We start from the raw sequence: 19,626 nt of genomic DNA on the forward strand, positions 1-19,626 counted from the left end.
AAAATCGGTGTTTGACACCGACAATGAAGTCACATTAAGTATTTATGCGTGTGTTTATGCGTGCTTGTTTGTATGTTTGTAGCATGAATGAAATAATAATTTTTTGTTACGTCCTAGTTTACCGTAGAGTCACTCCCGAGGACAAAAAGCAAAAGCCAAGTTCTCTATAATTAATTTACCGAGTACGTTCGAATTAGGAAGCGCTTTCCGTTCTGTATAATTTGTCCTAACTAATATTAAATTTGCTTTAGGTTTCCACACGTAATTGGCGAGTACCATGCCAACGAAGAAAGGCAAGCAGTGGTACGCGGATTGGATCGTTGCGGCGGATGTGTGTACGGATCTACCCGGAAGTCTCCAGGAAAGTAAAGACGAGGTTTTGCTTCGCTTGGACAACCTACTCCGTCAGCAAGGTACGTCGATTTATCTACCGTATAATCTGCGCTTAAATTTTTTCCGTTCTACATTCGCTTGGAAAATCTGACATGAAATCTGGGTATTTGACTTGGGTTTCTCGCTTAATGCGTCGAAGTCGAACACGCATTCGTTGCCTTAATCATTTGAAAAGGAGCAGACCTTTCACCTTTGAATCACATATATCGTCTCATTTTAATACTTCATTAACATTTGAAACAGAAAGGGTAAATAAACTGCTGCGTACTTTTTTTTGTATAAAAGAAAAACTCTTTAAAGGTTACTAAATTTACTAAACTTTTGTATTGGACCTAGTCTCTTATCATTTTTTGCCTTTTCGAAAATTTAACATGTATTATATTTTCTTGGCTACAAATATTAACTTTTCTTCCACATTAAGATATTTAATGGGAATTGTCCTGCTTATCGAGAATTCGTGTCACATAAAGATAGAGTATCAGTTATCACTTTGATTTGAACACTATCAAAGTTATAGTACGTGTTGTCTTGCCATCGTTTACATCATCATCGTCAAGGCATAAATCATTTGTCGATGGTGACAAACGAATCAGTTATATAAGCACGCTAGTAAAAAAGTTTGTAACATTTTTCCGGCACGAGTCATATGACTCAGCTGATTTTCTTCCGTCAAGTGAGAAAAATAACGAAATCGACAGTAATGCATTGAACTTTACGCGCGCGGAAGGAATCCTCGATCATTACAGTAAAAAACATATTATCGATCGAATCTTCGGAGACGTTGTAAGCAGAAAATGAAAAAATACAATCGATTAGAATGCCACAAACGACAGGCATTTTATAATTTTACGCGCCGAGAAGAATCTAATCAATTGGTATAGTTTGGAAAGATGGTACACTGCGCCGAAAAAAACACAGATAAAATTTAAATTCTTATAAAACACATACAGTATTAGTTTCTCTTGTGACTAACAATCAGCTGTACAGCAAAGATAAATAGTTTACCTTTTATACTTAGTCATCAACATTTGACATACATTATGCGTGTATATATGCGCGCGGGTATGTGTGCTGCAGATATCTGGAGCATGCTCACACATGGTTTCGCTTTAAATCGTATCAAGGTTCTTCCCAAATGTTACTCCACGATAAAATCTGCTATCGTATAAGCCAGGGTCGCGCATGATTGCAATAATCTAGGCTGTAATAAAAGAAGATGTTATCGATGTATTGTGCGCGCCGTTTATTTTTGGTAGTTCAATGTTTCTAGCAAAAGGGAGAGAGAGAAAGAGAAAAGCAAAGAAAAAAAAAACTACTCTTCGTAAGGCCACGGTACGTCGAACTACGCAAACGAGGATGAAAGACGATAGATTTTGTGGGAATTTTATCTGTGCGTAGGAAGCTTTGGACTCCGCGTCGTGCGTGACAAGATCTTTTCTCGCAGTCACTTGTAGAATATTTTTATCGTAATCCATGTGTATCAAAGTACACATCGCTCGAAATTTAAATTAATATCACACCCATTCAAAGATAAATTATTAGTTTGTAACTAAACAACCAACGTTATGATTAATCCTGCTTTAATAGTTCGTATTGTACTCTTTACATAAACGTAATTTATTAGAAACAATAAATAGCTAAAAATTTATAAGAAACAATAAATAGCTACCATTATGCCTCTTCTCTACTATTTAACTTTTTGTTCGATAAATTTTTTGCTTACTAAAAATAGAGGATTCAAAAATAGAGCTGATTGCTATTATAAGGCTAATTGTTATTGATTCACTTTATATTTTGAACGTTAGCGTGATCACTTTTGTGTTCTATCTTTTTTGAAAATATGCGAAACAACTCTTATCGGACGATGCGCCATCATCGGAGAGATTAAGTCTGAGCAGCGTGTCTTCGATCTCTCATCAAGGAACATGATAATAATCGCGCGCAATAATCGGTCATCCCAGTATCTATGATATTTATATCGATTAAATATTAATGAATTCCCAAGTTCTTTCAAACTTGGTAATTTTTAACTTATGAGGCTTGAGATCGCGCACGCCACACACGGGAAGGTGTATTAAATATTTATGTAAAGAACGCGGGAACACATTAAAGGTTAAATTCGAGTCGACACTTGAGACAACGTCAACCAAAATAGATGACATTTTGTTTATGGAACTGCGATCTTCAACACCGGTCATTTTCCATTCGACGAGGCTCGCTCTAATGAGGCGAATAACGACTATAGTCAAATACAGTTAAAGCGAATATAATTTATGAAAAATTAAAAATCGCGATAAACAGTAATGAATTTTTGTGGAAAGTATATCTTAATTTTCGTAGTATTGATCGCATAAATAGTTTAAGCATTTAAACAAGATTAAATTACTTGTGTGGCAAACGATTGATTTAGCGTTAAAATGTCATTAAGGCTACTTAAGTATACAATGGGATGTACAAAACCCAAGCATATATATATTTTTCCTGTACTAAAACAACGTTGCAATCTTTCTTTTTGTGTATTGTTTTCTCGTCTAGAGAAAACCACGACTGTACAAAGCAATTCAACAGCTGCCGTTACCGAATCAGACTCGACTATTTTTCCCCTTATACCACACGGACCCCACTATATAATGACGTTGTAAATTAAGATAATTTTCTTTTTTTAGATATACAAAGGAGAAATATTTCAGTCAGATATCTTACAAGAGCTTCTAAATAAAGAAAGATAATAATACCAGTTCATTATTTATTTTACTTTAATTTAAAATGTACTGGAGAGTCTGTGAAAACTTTACTAGAGAGACTAACAATGAATAAAACTTTCGTCAAACTAACGTTAAGTAAATTTTACTTTATTAATTTTGTTTAATTGATTCACTTAATTAACTAAATCTTGTTTTATTAACTTTACAACACATATATCAAAAGGAAAAGTCAGTTATAATATGCATACTCCAAATATCTTTTATCCTTTGTCTTTACGAGAAGAGGAACATGTTGCTGCCTCTCTGATCGATATGTATTAAAGCTCTCGATCGAGCTTCCTACTCCCGCACGATCCATTTGTCGAGAAAGCATTTCTCTGTACGAACGTTTTTTAACAGTGCGTCGCTGCATTTTTTATACATACACACTGAAAGTTGTGCACACTCCTTAACATTCCATTATTCATCGTAGCGTATTTCGCGTTCTCTACGAATGGTATTTTTTTCGATAACGTATTGTATCTTATGAGTCATGAATAATTTTACATACTAATTGGAAAAGATTTATGCAAGCCCATCTGCATACTGGTAATAAAATGATGATAGATTTTTTATCTATTTGAAACACTTGTTAGTGCACCGCTTTTCTGTCATTCGCAATACGTGATGCAATATGTAATGCAATTTGTAAATTTTAAAAATAATTCGATGACAATAAAAGCCAAGCAAATATTGCACTGATTTAACTCGCAATCTGAGCCGCGTGTATACAATCGGTAGATGGGCAGGATATAACGTTAATAACGTGACGATGCCGAAACGGAAAGGCGCGCTCCGTGAATCGGGTGGCGACGCGGCAGCTTAATTTAGAAATTATCGTCTCACGATCGGGACGAAGGTCCTGATGCCGAAGGAAGGGCTCGAATAGTTACCTCGCATGCCTGCCGACCGACGCGATAATCGATCTCATTTCGCCGTGGGCTCACCTTAAAAATAGACGGTGTACACCGTGCCTATATATACCAAGTCGGTTCAATCTGCGGGCAATGATTTACCCCGCGAAGGACTATGATACGTCCGCTTAATCATACTACTGCGCTACTGAATTACGCGTCTTAGCCGCTTCGCCTTCGTGCTAGGCTTCAACCTTGAGCTAAATAGATCATAATTAATTTCTTCTATACGTAGCGCGCTTATTACATCATATTGATATGATTACTACAATCATAAAAAATGTTTATTTTGTCGCGATATTGAAAAATGTTTGAATTTATCTCCTCTCCTCTCTCTCTTTATCTTTTTCTATGCAGATATCACAGCTTGTATAATAACTTTGTTTGTATAATAATGGCTTTGTAAAAATATATAAATTATATAATTCGATTGTTTATGTTACAGATGATGAGCTTGCAGGAATGCACGTTGCAGACAACAAAAGGCATTTTGCGGCAAAGAAAAGAGGAGGTAGCAAAACGCGTTACAAAAAGGTAAGTACAGCGAATTAAGAAATTTATTTCACATGATAACAGCAGCCAATTGTCTGAAATAATTATGTCATTGTTTTTGTAAAAATTACATAACAGAATGTCGCACAATTATTGTATAATATTTTAAAAACGCATTCTGCAGATCAGTTAATTCGATTTTTGAGCAACTAATGTTAGCTGCGACTTTAACTGCGAGTGATGCAAGTCGCGTTAACCGAGAAAAGTACTTTCGAGAGTTTCGAGCTTTCTTAATTACAATTACAGACTTCCTGTACCAAGATTATAGCTGACACTTTTGTAAGGCAGTTTGCAATTTTTTATCCTTATTGCAATAAAATTAATCCACTACTTTCGTTGGGGGGGGGGGGTCACATTTATAACTGCGTAAATTACGGGAAATACAAATGAGTAATTAATTCGCCGGGAATGTGCGGGTATGCGAGGCAAGAGGACGTACCGCGAGCGACAAAGAGCCGAGTTGTGTATGCGATAGTGCAAGAAATCGAGGCAGAGAGTAATGATATGTCCATTAACGTAATGCCATGATGCATGTTAGCTCGTCTGTAAGCTACGTATGTCCGAAATGCTAACTTACGAGTCGTGTATAGATTAACGCGACTCTACCTCGGTCGTCGCTGTTTGGAGTCGTTCGATATACATATTTCGCGTATGTATAAATTAAACATAATACAAAAAATCATCTTATTATAACCCCATAATAATAAAGAAATAATCAAAAACTTATAGCGATAAAAAATAATCAGGAATTTACGCGCTATTAAGAAATAGTTAACTTACCTTAATCCCGTAATAATAAAAAAATAATCAGAAACTCATAACAATAAAAAATAATCAGACATTTACGCGTTATTAAGGAATAGTTAACTTTCCTAATCGCGTATATTAAAGAGAACGGCCCCCAGACCTATAATGTAGTCATTACGGAGTCAAATAAAACGATACGCTTAATAAAGACGATCTGATAATTTAATAACCGGGTTATGAACGAGGGAAGATTGAGTAAAAGAGATAAAGTAAAAGTACTAAGGGCAACGGTATATTATATGATGTTGTGGTTTACTTTTATATTGATTGTCGGAGGAACAGGCTTCACACACACATTGACCCATCTTTGTTTTTGGAAGCTTCTTCGCTTTCTGAAAGTTCGTCTCTTTTTCTTCGCACTTTTTGCGCGCCGAGAAAATACCGAAACAAGTACTCGAGCAAGTTAGCAATACAAAAGTATGACCTGACAATTAAAAAATTGTCACATAAAATCTCCAGAATTTTCACCTGATCCTGGCAAAATATCATTACTGTTCGACCAATTAATTATTAGTAGGAAATGTCCAGTGATTAATTGTAATGCGATTTATTACATGATATCGCTCAAGCCTTGAACCAGCTTATCTGTCGACCTTGAATGAATAGCCATTTATCCTACGACGTCGCCATTATGTCGCTCGCTTACGAATGTCTAGTAATCAAGTTGGATCTTGTGATATGCCGGAAATTAGGCTCATGTATTGTATATTATTCGATTCCTCCGTTACCGATAATATACAATACATGAGCTCTGTGTTCACGTTTTCTAAATTATAAGGCCCTATAGTAAAGCATCAAAAATATATAAATATATAGAAAAATTTTCTTTTCTATCGAAATAAATGTAATAAATGAAGGATTAGATTTTACTTTTAACTTGTTTTGTGTACATAAATATTTGGTTTTTACTTTTAGAAAATCGGGGTATAAATAATGATCAAAATTTTATCAAGCAAATTGAGATTAAACTGTATAAGATTGTATAAACATTTATTGCATCTTGTACATTTATAGTTGCAATTATGAAGAAGAATTTAGTTGAAAAACCTTAAAATTGAAATGGGACTAGACAAACGCACGCCTATCTGTAATTTAATTTTCATGAATGATGAGGTCTGTATTTTTGCATATAGATAGAACCCGAACGAAGAAGTAGATAGACGTAGATGGATGATCGGTTCATTATCTTTGCGAAGGGAATATTTCGTGTTACTACGGATCGCAGCACGTTTAGTGAGAAAATTCGCGGCTGTATAAATATTGCGTCGATTTGACACGTATGCAAATATAACTGAATATAGTTGACGGTATAGATAGGTGTAAGATATACGGCTGCGGTTATGTATAGCGGGGCGAATTGTGCGAGCCGACTATATCAACGAGTGAAATACAACCCTAATGTCCACAGGGCAATGTACGGTCGCTGTAGGCATCGCTGAAGAAGCCTGTTTGTCACGTAGGAGTGTGTAAATTAGCCACATTGAAAAGGCAAAAAGCCCCTGAATGCTGACCTTTCTTTTTTTTTTTTTAATAGGAGTCGGCTATTCCCATGTTGCTCATTGAAGCACGTCTTAATGCAGGTACAAAGTGCCGTGACTTCGTCTTTATTATTGTAATAGCAGACTTTCGCAAAGAAAATCTAATAAATAAACGTAAGAAGATGCGTTGGTGAAATCCGTAACGTAAAGTTTAGATTTATAAAGAGAGAAGTGAAAAAACGTGTATATTTCATTCTTTAAAAGCAAAATATTTATTTTAGATGCGGGTATACTTTTCCGACGTATGTACATAATAATACATCATACTTTAAGAAACTTTTCACAGCCGTCCTCTGTTAAGATGTACAATCGTAAAATCAGCGATGTAGGAACCATTTCTATAATGAGTCACGCCGTCATTTATTTCAAAGCAGTACTTTACAAATGTATCCGAGACTTTTTAAGAACGGCATAATTTTAATTTCTAAGAAGTATGACCTAAGCTTGAAAAAAATTATAATATTGAAATTTGAGTGTTTATATAATTCTCTTTTACTTCAACTATAATCAAATTGCTTTTTTAATTACAATGCAACACGCGGTATGTCGGTTGTGCTAATTTTCTGTAGATCCCCGAGTGACATGTAGCCTTTAAACTTGCAAAACGACGCGGATGCTACTCGTTAAAACGTTCACTCAAATTGCTCCGAGTGTCTAGAGAAGCAGCAATTAGTGCGGTGCACTCACGCTGCATCCACGTCACAGTGCATCGAGTATATCGTTGAAGTTAGAATGATTTTTCTGTGAATAATTCAACGACCGTGCCAGAAAATTGCCAATTTGTGGGTTGGAATGCGAAATAACAAGATGTACGAATATGAAGAAGTACGATTAGAGGAAACAATCGATAAATAAAGTGACGTAAATAAGAGAGAAACCTGCGCGGTTGTGCCTATTACTTGAATCGGCTGGAACGAATCGCGTCGAGACTTTTATGAACGAGTTTACGATAATTGAATCAACCTGTGAAAAGTGTTTCTTTTGAACGTGGAATAAAGGTGGGCTCTTTCTCCGTCCGCGAAAATTAAAGCTTTGAACGACGAGTGAAACTTCGCCGGTGAAAAGCGTGTACGCAACTTAAAACTCCTCAGAATAACGGTTGTATTAACAACGTTAAGAGATCAAATAGGCAGCATGGGCTCTAAATACGCTTGGTATAAAAAAAAGATGTTGCGAGATAGATTCTCGAACTCTTTATTTCGTTAAGACTCTATATTTCGAGGATTCTGATGAAGCGTTAATTGATTCCTTTCAATCGTGTCCATGTAACGAAGAGGGATCGTTGCTCCGTTTCCCGCCCAATGGGAAGTACTACGTCTTAGGCCACGTTGTCGGATATCAAACCCTTAATTTCTGAACGGACTGCCGGGGCTGGTGTGCATGCAAGGACAACTTCCGGATAGGGGCGGCCAGTCGCGTTACCGAAGCTGAAGTGTGGCGCGTGGGGCCAGATAGGAGTCGGCTTCCACCATCGTGGAACGCGAATCGTGTAGCGAAACTTAAGCGAGGCCCGACGTTCGTTACGGTATCAGACAACTGGCGTGATTCACCGCGCCGCGGCACGCGAGTGCATCCTAAATACCTTCCGAAATGAAACGGACGTGATAGAGCGTTAACCGCTCCCGCGTAGCTTCCACGCGATGGCGCGATGGCACCGATTTAATAGATGCGCGAAAGCGGGGTACGAGGAATCGATAGCCGGACGGAGAACATCGAAAAATCGACCGACAACCCGAATGGGACAGGCAGCATTTTTTTATGCTTTAGGATAAATCTTTTTGGAGCATAATACAAAAGAGAAAGAACATAATATATAAAAGATATATAAAATAGAAGCACAAAAGAACATTATATGTATGTACAGTGGATTTCTTTTTATATTTATAATAGATTTCAGAAAACATGTTTTATATAGCCAAAACTATCATTTATATATAGAGTTTGCAAATAATGATTTTCGTGAGACAGAGGCCATATTTGGCGTGCAATTTATTTGACGTAACCGAGAGACAAGAAAAACACTAATTAAGACAAACGCGTAACAATACTAATTGTTTGCGTTGCGCGAATAAAGCTGTTTAAATAACATCCAAGAAGGAATATTGAAGTGGAATTTTGCAGTCGGAGCATTATTCATATCGCGCTAACAATTTTGCAAAGAAGGGATTGAAGTGGAAATTTCGTAGCTGGAGTGTTATTTACGTAATGTGTTATTAACTGCGATTAATAGCATCCGTGTGCGTTTTAGTGTTTAATCGCATAATAATAATTTCAATAATAATTGTGACTAATTAGCTTGTAGGGGGTACTTTTCAGGGTATAATTAGACAACGGTTTTTATTATTTCTGTAACGTGACTAAGATTCGTATTTTTATAAGAAAAGGGAAAATCGCTTCATGGCGAAATAAAAATTGTCAAAATCCAGAATCGGTTCTCCGCGGGACAGTTTAATCTATAAATCCTATGCACGTACTCCATTGGTAGAAGAAACTATACTCGTGATTTATTATACCATCGATTACTTTCGCTACACGATCCGAAGGATTTTGGTTAATTAGTATGGTTATCAGATTGTGGTTCCTCTTTTAATATGTACATCTTGATGAATCAAGCTCTCGACGAACGTTAGCTTCCTCCGCTGTGATTTTTCGATTATAATATAAAAATCATTATAATTATATATTATATACGTACAGAGGAAATACGATAGTTTGTGTAGCACACCGTAATAACAATTTAAAGATAAGACAAAACGTTGAAAGGAAGCTTTGCTTATAGAAACTGCAGGAAAAATACAATGGCAACTAGCTATACCATTGTATTCTTGCGGATATAAACTACCGCAATATCACGATATCGCCGTTGATTCTCTTGGTGTTATCCCTGTTATGTCATGTTTTTGACATAACATCAGTGCATTGTAACCTATATCATATGATACTGATGCTGTTTAATCTAGTGGCTTATGGGTCATCACTTCCTAGCTGCAATGCCAAGCGTTTTGGTTAATATTGTTAATATTTTATGTCGTTATACATAATCGCAACGCACAGTGACACTCACGCGATGCATGCGTGTACGTGCGGCACGAATCGAACACTTCATTATCGACAGCTTATTGTTTATTTGCGCGAACATGGCAGATCCGAACGCGGCAAACGCCGCAGCTTTTGTTGGAAATTCAGTGATACCGTAATGAAATTCCTGGTCACACCGCGTGCGACACATTCTTGCGTACCCACTGGCCGTTTATTGTTGCAGATCACTATTCTCGCTGTTACTTCCGTATGTTTTTGACATACGGAGTCACTTACGCTCGAATTAGAATTAAAGATTGATAATTCAAGATAGATAATTCAATTATCTATTACATTAAATTACGTAAAAAATTTTTTTTATATTTAACTTGGAGGTGTCAATTTCTAAAGAGAGAAAATTATTGGTTATAAAAAGAATTATTTTTGCTACTAATTATACCTATATGTCAGCTATCGCCTAATATTTCTCCCAATACAAAGTCATCGAATTATTTGCTTCTTAATTTATGATTAAATCGATACGAATGTCCGACCTCGAGAGAATTTTACTGCCAGCGTGAAAATGTAATTCATCGCGACATAATTCCGCGTTATTACATTTCTTTATCCTCTTACTTCCGCCTTACACTAGTCACGTTCTAACGCGCGGAAAAAACTACTGCCACATTTCGCCGAAATGGCAAGTTAGGTAGTGCACTTCGCAGTCTTGCACGAGTTGCAAACAACCCTATCGCGATTCTCGTCCGTATATAGCGGCCATCTCGGAACTGACGGAAGTAGAGATAGCTTCCTACAGCTTCCTCCGAGAAGCGATTTATAACGAACATAATATATCACTCGAGAAAGCGTTGACTGTATTTTGAGAATAAAACTCTGCGAGAAGTCACTTATCCTAGATTGATGTTTACTAAATCTGTTTATGTCTTCACCAACTTTCCGTTAGTAATTATTACATAGAGCACGATAGAGAACAAAAGTTAGCAATGCTTTAAGTAGATAATGTCTTTATTGAAGAAACAATACTTTATTATTTAACTGATTATTTATTTAAATGTATTTCTTACATTTTAAGATTTTAAACATAAAATTCATTTTAATTAATGTAAATTATACATAATTTAAGGGAATTTGAACAATTTTACAATAAGATAATGTCAGTATAATAACGAAATAGAGAAAAAAGATTATAAGTTTCTTTGCCTTTCTACAAGACAAAACGACACGATTGCTCTTGCTGTGAAAATCCTAAAGTCGAGCAAAAAGCTTAATTAAACTTGGGTATAAAATCGCATTTTCTAATGTTATAGGCAAACCTGAGAAACTATTCAAGACATTTTGAAGTGGATATTTATTAATTTACTCATTCGGGTGCATCTACTTTAATTCATTTTACACGATTCTCTTTACCTCTCTTAAATTTATTCGGATGAGAAAGTATTAAGAATAGTGTAAAATAACGTTTACTAAAATATTTATAATACATTGCAACTGTATTTTCCTTCAGATCTTTTAATATCTCATTTGTATTATTTGAAGCTATTAACGACGATATATAATTTTATACATATATTAATCCTCTATATGCATTTTGGGATTTATTTTCTATCTACATCCTGCGATCTCTTAATTTTTTTTATATATTCTAAGAATAACGACATACAGATTTAAAGATTCGTGGGACTTCTTAACGCTTGCTCCGAAACGAGAGAACAGAAGGAATAAAGAAATATGTTAGGGGTTAAGAAACTTACTTTCATGCTCTTTACGGTCGACAACTTTGAGACGTCGTGTACCTGAGGGCGATACGGGCGAATGCTTGTGTTGGGGCGAGCCAAAGGTTACTAGGCGGCGGGGGTGGTTCGAGACGGTTGCCTGTCTGGTGGGGGTGAGCGTGCCAGCCCGTATAAGGCTCTGCCACGCGGTCGCACTGCCACAGTCAGTCTGGTCGAAAACATTCGTAGGCGAGAGAAATCGCGTGTCGTCGGGACGCCGTTTTGGAGTCATCTTCGACGCTGTGATCTTGCATTGTTAATAACGTTATCGACAGATACGAAAATTAGTAATCGGAGTCGAAATTACGCTAAGGAAAAATACAGAGATTTCAGTGAACGCAAGTGCGATTGAGCGATCGATCGGACCGATCGATCAGTTTTAGCCGTCATACGAACTGAATATCCGTCGATGGTTTTGTGGAGTAATTATGAACAAAGAACCTGTGACTGTTGATCTGCGAAAATGTGTTGTGACAAATGAAATGTGATTAATTTTTTTTTGTGCGACGAGACGAACATCCACCTACTTCGCGATGTAGTTGCCCGCGCGAAGATACCGGACGTTTTTTTTTATTTTCCTTCACAAAGAAACGTTCCGTTTTTTTCGTTCTGTGATCCGCGATTCGTTTCGCGAGATTATTTCGATCTCGCGATGCTCCGCGAACATTTCTACGCATGAGTGACACGCAATTCTCGTAATTTTGTCACCTTGGCTTCATCCGTGGGACCTCGCCGGAAGAGCGCTCGTGTCACGTGACATCGTCGTCAGCTGACGGTCAGCGTCCTTCCTCGAGGTTGGTACTCCTTCCATATCCGTTACCGTCCATTCAGTAGCATCCCTAATTAAATCGTCACGCTGCAACGACCGCGTCGCGCCAATTTGCCCATTATGTCATAACAAAAGGCGAGGCTGAATTTACATTCAGTGGTTGTACGTAAAACCGTTGGAGACTTTTCCTACTTCTATGTTGATTTTCAGTTTACGTGATCGTGTCGTTCGAACACGTCCGCTGCCCGATTTACGCGGCATCTTTTTTTCCCGCGCAGATTTTTACGGTCTCAGTCGGAAATCCCTCAGACAAATATTCGGGACGAGAAGTCAACGCACGGATTATGCTGAAACTTGACTATTTGTTCAGTTTGCTTGTGTCGCGGAGTCAAAACCCGTTCGATAAAACCCTCGGCGAACTCAACGTGCAAACGGACGGCGTTAAAAAGTCTCTCAGGCAAATATTTGAAACGGGAAGTTATCGCACAGATCTTGCCCAAGCCCGTTTATTTATTATTTATTCGGTTCACGCCGCAAAATCGAAATTTACGCGATAGAAGTCTCAGTATACAAATAATATTTATACACAAACGATGTTATTTCAACCGAACAAAGTCATACTATTACACATACGTATATTGGTTTCCCTACGATAAAAGATTGCGTGACGCCAAAAATTTAGGTAAAGTGTTCCATTAAATTTTTATATCAGATGTTGCATTGGTTTTTTCCGCGAGAATTTCAATTACCCGCTCAATAAATATGGATCAGCGCTCATCGCTGGTGAATTTCACCCTTTATTTCCTTCGCGTTTTTTCCTTCGAGTGGAGACACGCGACTATCTCGTGCGTGTGCAGTGAAAGTATGCTACAGTTAATGAATTAGACTCGTGCCATAGTTTGCTCGTGCGTTACAATTAGCATCGAGATTAATCATTTTTATTGTAGCCGTAGCGCATACCGTCTGCGTATGCGGCTGCGTTTTTTCTCCTTCCGTCAAATATACTGTCAGCTTGAACTAGCGATATTCTCGGGAAATACGTGCCCCCCTCCTGGTCGCAGAATAAATAATTGCAGAATACATAAAAATAATTAAATGCTGTAAGCTCTTACAAATATGGAAACCTTTCATAAATTTCCGACCGCATATACTGCTTTTATATAAAATCGAGTTAAAGCTAATTTGAGAGACCAATGAAAGTTTTGATGTATTGTTTTTACATTAAAAGATTTAATATGTAGGTACTTCAAAACGCGATTTCATTTTTATGCACTATACATATAGAAAAAAAATATATAGAAAATTATCTTGATTGCCCACGCTTATCTTGCATTTGGCCATTAACTTTAATTTTGTAAGTTTATGATGTTTATTTAATGCCGCAATAATTCTTAATATTTATAAAATGTAATAAAAAAGTAGTTTATGACTATTTGCAATTTTTTGGGCTTGGGATACTAGGAAATAAAAAATTAAAAATACATGTTAATATAAAGAATGTAATGCCGCGCGATATACCGTGAGTAATACCTCTGACGTTATTAAAGTAGTAATGTAAGTGGATTGTGCCTGTTCAATATTCGTTTTGCATAGTTCGACGATAATATAATGCACGCCTCTGAAATTCGATGAGCAAACTTTCAAAATGACCATTCTATTTCGTACGTCCCATACATCTCTATCGAACAAATATTTCCATATTAAATAAAACGTTCGCGACGATTTTATATCGTTCTAGTTTACATTAGTTAAAACAAATTCCACAATCCATAAAGTTCTTTTTTTCATTATATAAGCCACGTTATATTTATTACGCATTGTTAGCTAAGTTGTGACAATGACGGGGACGATAATTGATATTGTATCGGATTGCAAATGGAAAAAATTTTATTTCTTATCATTCGAATCTTGGCGATATTTTTCTCAGCTTGTCATAAAATGTTGCTTATTATTGTCTCGCGCGAGACGTTTTATTTATAACGGACAGTAATGAATAAAGAGAGAAAACGTTTTAAATAGCTTCACCGTACTGAGATAATGAATAATTCGATCCTCAACAATGAAATGGACTGTAGATGAATTACTACGCAGCGAAGTCGTTGCAACAGCTATCACTGTCGCTATATATCACGCGACAAGAGAGCTCTTCGTCGGAAGAGAATCTATTTCATCCTTCGGATTCCGAAGTACTAAACGCCGCGGAGAGGATAAACTATGCAGTTAGAACTACGTGATAATTAATGATGTGATAAAGAGGAATTGAACACTGCTCCTGAATGCGTCTTCTCAAGCATGGAAGCGTAGTAATCTGTGGCTTATATAATGAAGCTCCATATTAAGAATATTTAAACGACTCTTTTCTTTTTTCCGAATTAGTAACGCAAATATAAATATATAAATCTGTCACAGCTATTGCAATCACTTTCGCGATATTTCACAGAAATTTATGTCTGAAACATTTATATTCGACACCATGGCGTTTTGCTTCGTGCACGCATACATTGTGTTTCTCTTACATTTTCGGTAGTCACGAGTTTGTATGATATCTCCTATTTTATACTTTTTGACTCGGAAATAAATGGAGCGAAACGGAATCTCAAGCCTTTCGCATCCAAAAGAGCAAAAGGCAGGAAATGAATAGAAATGGAATAGAGCATATTTTGCACGTACGAAGAACGTCTCAAAAGAACGTAAAAATTAACATTGCGATTTCCGATGTAATTTCGCGGAACAGTCTCCGCGATCGACACGGTGGCGAATAATTCCGTGAGAATATTCTCGTTCGGCGCGTTCTCGGTCCTTTTCCCTCCGCTCCGTTTCTCGATTCTCTTGATTTCATCGTCGCGGCAATTCAATTCCGGAGTTAATCGACGTAGGCACTGGCGGAAACGAAGCTGGAGATCGGTTACGGAAGGGACGGGACTGCGGGATAACCGGGAGAACGTCGTTAAAGGAATTGGCCGGAAAGTTCTGCCAAAAATTCGCTCTACGGGACACTACGGAGGATTCCTTGCTATCGATTTTCATTATCAGTCTTGTGTATAATGTGAAAGAAACCTTAGAAACGCTTTAACGCGTAGATGTATATGAAAGAAAGGAAAATTTGAGAAACATGTGAATCTCTCTCTCTCTCTCTCTTCAATTTAAACGAGGATGATAGAGCACTCGACAATCGTATCATCTTTTTATTCTCATCTTACCATGACAAAGAGATCGCTTATTGTGTTCTATTCAGACGGCAAATATTGTAACGCGGTCTTTTTCTTTACACATTTGTATGTGCGAGCGTTTGTAAGATTTCGGTTATCTGCACGAGGCACGCTTTGGCGTGTTTCTTGATGATGGAAATCATCCCCGAATGTTACCTCAACCAATAACGTGAGTTCATATGCATAATGCTATTAATAACCGAGAGTGGAGTCTATAAGCAGCAAGAACCGCACGCGTAACCGTTCGGAACACGCTGGAGATAAATGCGACATTGAAGGTATCCTACTTCTGAGTCAGTAGGCATATGAAAGAGAAAGATATCGGACATGAATAACCGGATCGGAAATCGAACCCGCAACTTTTCTTTGCTTGTCGAGCAGGCTTTTAAAGTTTGTCTCATGAGCACAGTGCCATTAAAAATGTTAGAATTCCACGCAGCTTGTAATAGTTAGAAGCGTGATTTAATACATATACAACGCTTTTCCATTTTTAACGCAATTGTCACTATATTTTTTTAAATTATCTGCATGTAAGTTACCATTAAATTGATCCCGTTTTACTAAAACGATAAGTTTTGCAGAGGTCGCTTTAATTAAATAAGATTATACCGTATAAATAGCGAGGGATTCTAACGTATTTAAGAGTAAGTTCAGAAGAAGTCGTCTTGTTTCTAGGAAAATTAGGGTAATCGATTTTAGTACGCAATGAGATATCGCACAGTGGACATTTACAAATTTCCCGATCTGCATTGTATTATATTCTCCGATAATTGATTTAGGGAAAGTACAGCATGCATCGTGGCATGAGCTCGTACACACTGCAGAATCGTGGCCGGTCTGTGGTCGTGCAGATTAGCTCTGTGAATCGCGATCGGTATACTTTCGCCTACTTTGACGGATTAATCTAAATCCTCCCCCTTGAATAAATCACGCGCTTGGTAATCGCGAACACCGGTGAAATTGGCGCATAAGCTTGACGATGGCGAGACGTCGATGGGCGGGCGATTTTTGGCGGGCGGCGTGTTTTTTCGAGGACGAAGTTAATTTGTTTGCCGAAACGACGCGACGAATTCAGAATTTACGACCTCCGTTTATTTAATCGCCACGCATTTCAGCCACGTGCGCAAATCCTGTTCCCGGTTAGAAATTTTAATTGATATACCTGCATTTTTTTATGCAGAGACAGAGAGGGAAAAAGACAGAAAACTTTAAAAATCGTTAATGATTAATTTATTGGAATTTTTATCAATGAATTTAGATCGTGCAATCGTGCGATCAGTGGTGTAACTTTTTATAATAAAATTCAAATTAGTTTTTATAATTTAGATATACAGATTTATACACATTTTGATTCGATTAAATATAAAACCGCGAGCAAATAAGTAAAATGCAGCGCGCGAGTGTTTGTAACATAATGTTTGTAACATAATGACATGCGATCGATCAAACAATTACAAGTGACAGTAACTGAAAGAGACACATATGTGACTTCAATATTAATCTATTTACAAATATAATACAGAAAATTGCACACTGTCAATTTAGCCTTCTATTTTTCTAATATTCTACTTTTCTAATATCCTAACAAAACAACAAATGATACTAATAATATTTTATTTATTTTAATATAAAAATTATAAATAACAGTACCCAGATTTTTTAAACTATTACTCTCCTTAAATATTTTTATATACAAGAACACACGGATAGATATTTTTTTAAAGTTCAGTTTTACGTAAAACGCCGTTCTGATTTATACATCTCCATATTTTGCATCTGGAACCACAATTGCGTTGGATGAACCATCATACGGATGGCCAATCCCGTGACATCGGCATAATCTGGTACCATCAGGCATCGTCGCGAGTTTTCCGCCCCAACGAATAAATTTCCACCCGAGTCCATTAAAAATAATAATAATAATAATAATAAAATAAAAACGTCTCGAGACTCCGTCGTCCTCGCTTTGAAAAATGATTCTCAAAGCTTTATCGAACACGGTAAAGTGGCTCATCGTAGATTATGATTATTCGCGCGGACGAGATTGACCTGACCCGAGGAATTGTTTTCGTTTTCGGGAAATTTAGTTTGGTGATTTCTCGGTCGCGCGCCCGTCCGCCGATTTTCCCCTTAATCCGGCTTCATCTCGCTCTAGTAATCTGGGTCTCGAGCGAGGTTGAGTAGACCGCCTGGCTCTTCGCTCTTACATCCTAACCCCCTGAGCCCTGCCCGGCTTGTCCTGCTCTGATCAGCCAAAAACACGTTTAGGAATCTTCGTTATGCCACGTTCGCTTTGTTCACTTTTCTTGGAAAGGTAGTTGTCACTTGGCCACGACACTTGGCGAAGATCGTCGCTCTATTCACGATAATTGAGGTCCATTTTGACAGAGTGCAACGAAAGCAGTTTTTCCTCCCTAGAAAACTAGGAGTCGTAGAGAATGAGAGGACGCGCGCGAATTTTTTCAGCTGTGATTCGGTAACGATCAGATGGATTCGGAGCTTTTCCTCTTGATTGTCGTTAATTGGTCCCTACTTTATCCGTCACTTTATCCCTACGACATGCAACTCTTCTAAATTTATTGAACCGAATTAATTTTCTGCGCTGAAAAAAGATATTTTAGACGCTATTTCCGAAACCCGTGATAACGTCAATAAAATTTTTAACTTTTAACATGATATCGAAACATCAAACTTTAAAGGCTTCTATATTTTTTTATACAATTCTGCGTTACAAAATATTTTAAAATTTTTTCGTAAAATAAAATAAAGGAACAATTGAACAAAAGAATTATTTTTATATGGAAAAAGAAGGGAAAGTTTTTATACTATTCTCTCTCTCTCACTCTCTCTCTCTCTCTTTCTCTTTACAGAAAATCGATGTGGAATGTATATTAAGATTTTATTTTTTATCTTGGAGACATATTTTTTTCGTGTATAAAACCTGCTAGCCCTGCTCTCTATCGCACGGCAAGCGGATAAAAGCCGGGTGAAAGTAATCTCGCTTAATACATCGTTGTGAGACTTGTCATTATTCTAGCAACCCTCTTCGCAAGCTCGTCCGTCTTCTCTCCCTACTTTCGACGAATATTATCGGGCAGTTGCAGTCAAAGTTTGGCGTATCGATTACGCGCAACCCTATACGCGCGCCGCGTATGCGCGCGTATAATATCATCGGCCCGTGTAACCTCAAACGATTAGAATTCGCCGTTTTTCTCTCGCACGCACGCGATAAGTCCAATCTTAAGTACTATTTGATAGTTATACAATATGTCGTCTGCAGTGACGTTACAATGTTAGACATCGCTTTCATTCATGTCGGCATCTGATTTCGATCGATCCGAAGCGCCGCTGCCTATGCTCTTCCATAATGGAAGTAATCCCGGGTGCAGAGAGATCCACCCTCTTCTCCCCTGTCTCTCGTTCTCGAAATGAAATGTCTGTGATTTTGATACAGAAACGGGCTAGGCCTTGGAGTGGGTATCGCCTGCCAAATCTCATTTTCCTGATCGATACTCTCGAGTATCCATAGATATTCGGTATTTTTTATTCCTCGCGAGATTCTCCTTCATTATTCTCGCTAGAGATTGAGACTCTTGACATCGTTCCTCCCATTGTATTTAAGTTGAAATTTAATTTATATTTTATTCGCGAAATTCAAGTCATTAAAATTGAAATTGTGGATTCTTCAGAATGCTTTTTACACGAAAATAGATTTTTTAGATAAAGAATAAAATTTTAATATTATTATATATTTTACATTAATTTTAATAATATTTTCTAAAGAAAATTTCTATAAAGTTCCTGTAAGGAAAATAGGATAAAATTTTTCTTTTATTCTACATTCTTCCATGTAATCTTGTTTGAAATCAATTTTCCGAGAACTCTGGGA

At 37.1% G+C, this 19,626-nt stretch overlaps 1 protein-coding gene across 2 annotated transcripts in view; it reads left to right on the forward strand.

The window, feature by feature from the left end:
- The window catches only part of LOC139768667 (pleckstrin homology domain-containing family G member 5), a 125,183-nt gene that overhangs the window by 2,149 nt on the left and 103,408 nt on the right, over positions 1–19,626 (forward strand). For both annotated transcript variants that reach the window (XM_071699102.1, XM_071699103.1), the window contains 2 exons: positions 252–413; positions 4,497–4,585. In XM_071699102.1, coding sequence (XP_071555203.1) covers positions 278–413; positions 4,497–4,585 — 225 coding nt within the window. In that variant the 5' untranslated portion in view covers positions 252–277. The remainder of the gene's footprint in view (positions 1–251; positions 414–4,496; positions 4,586–19,626) is intronic.

This window comes from Temnothorax nylanderi, unplaced genomic scaffold, assembly GCF_030848795.1.
Source record: "Temnothorax nylanderi isolate EJ_2023f unplaced genomic scaffold, tnyl_v1.0 TNYL_tig0017_pilon, whole genome shotgun sequence".
Classification (NCBI taxonomy): domain Eukaryota; kingdom Metazoa; phylum Arthropoda; class Insecta; order Hymenoptera; family Formicidae; genus Temnothorax; species Temnothorax nylanderi.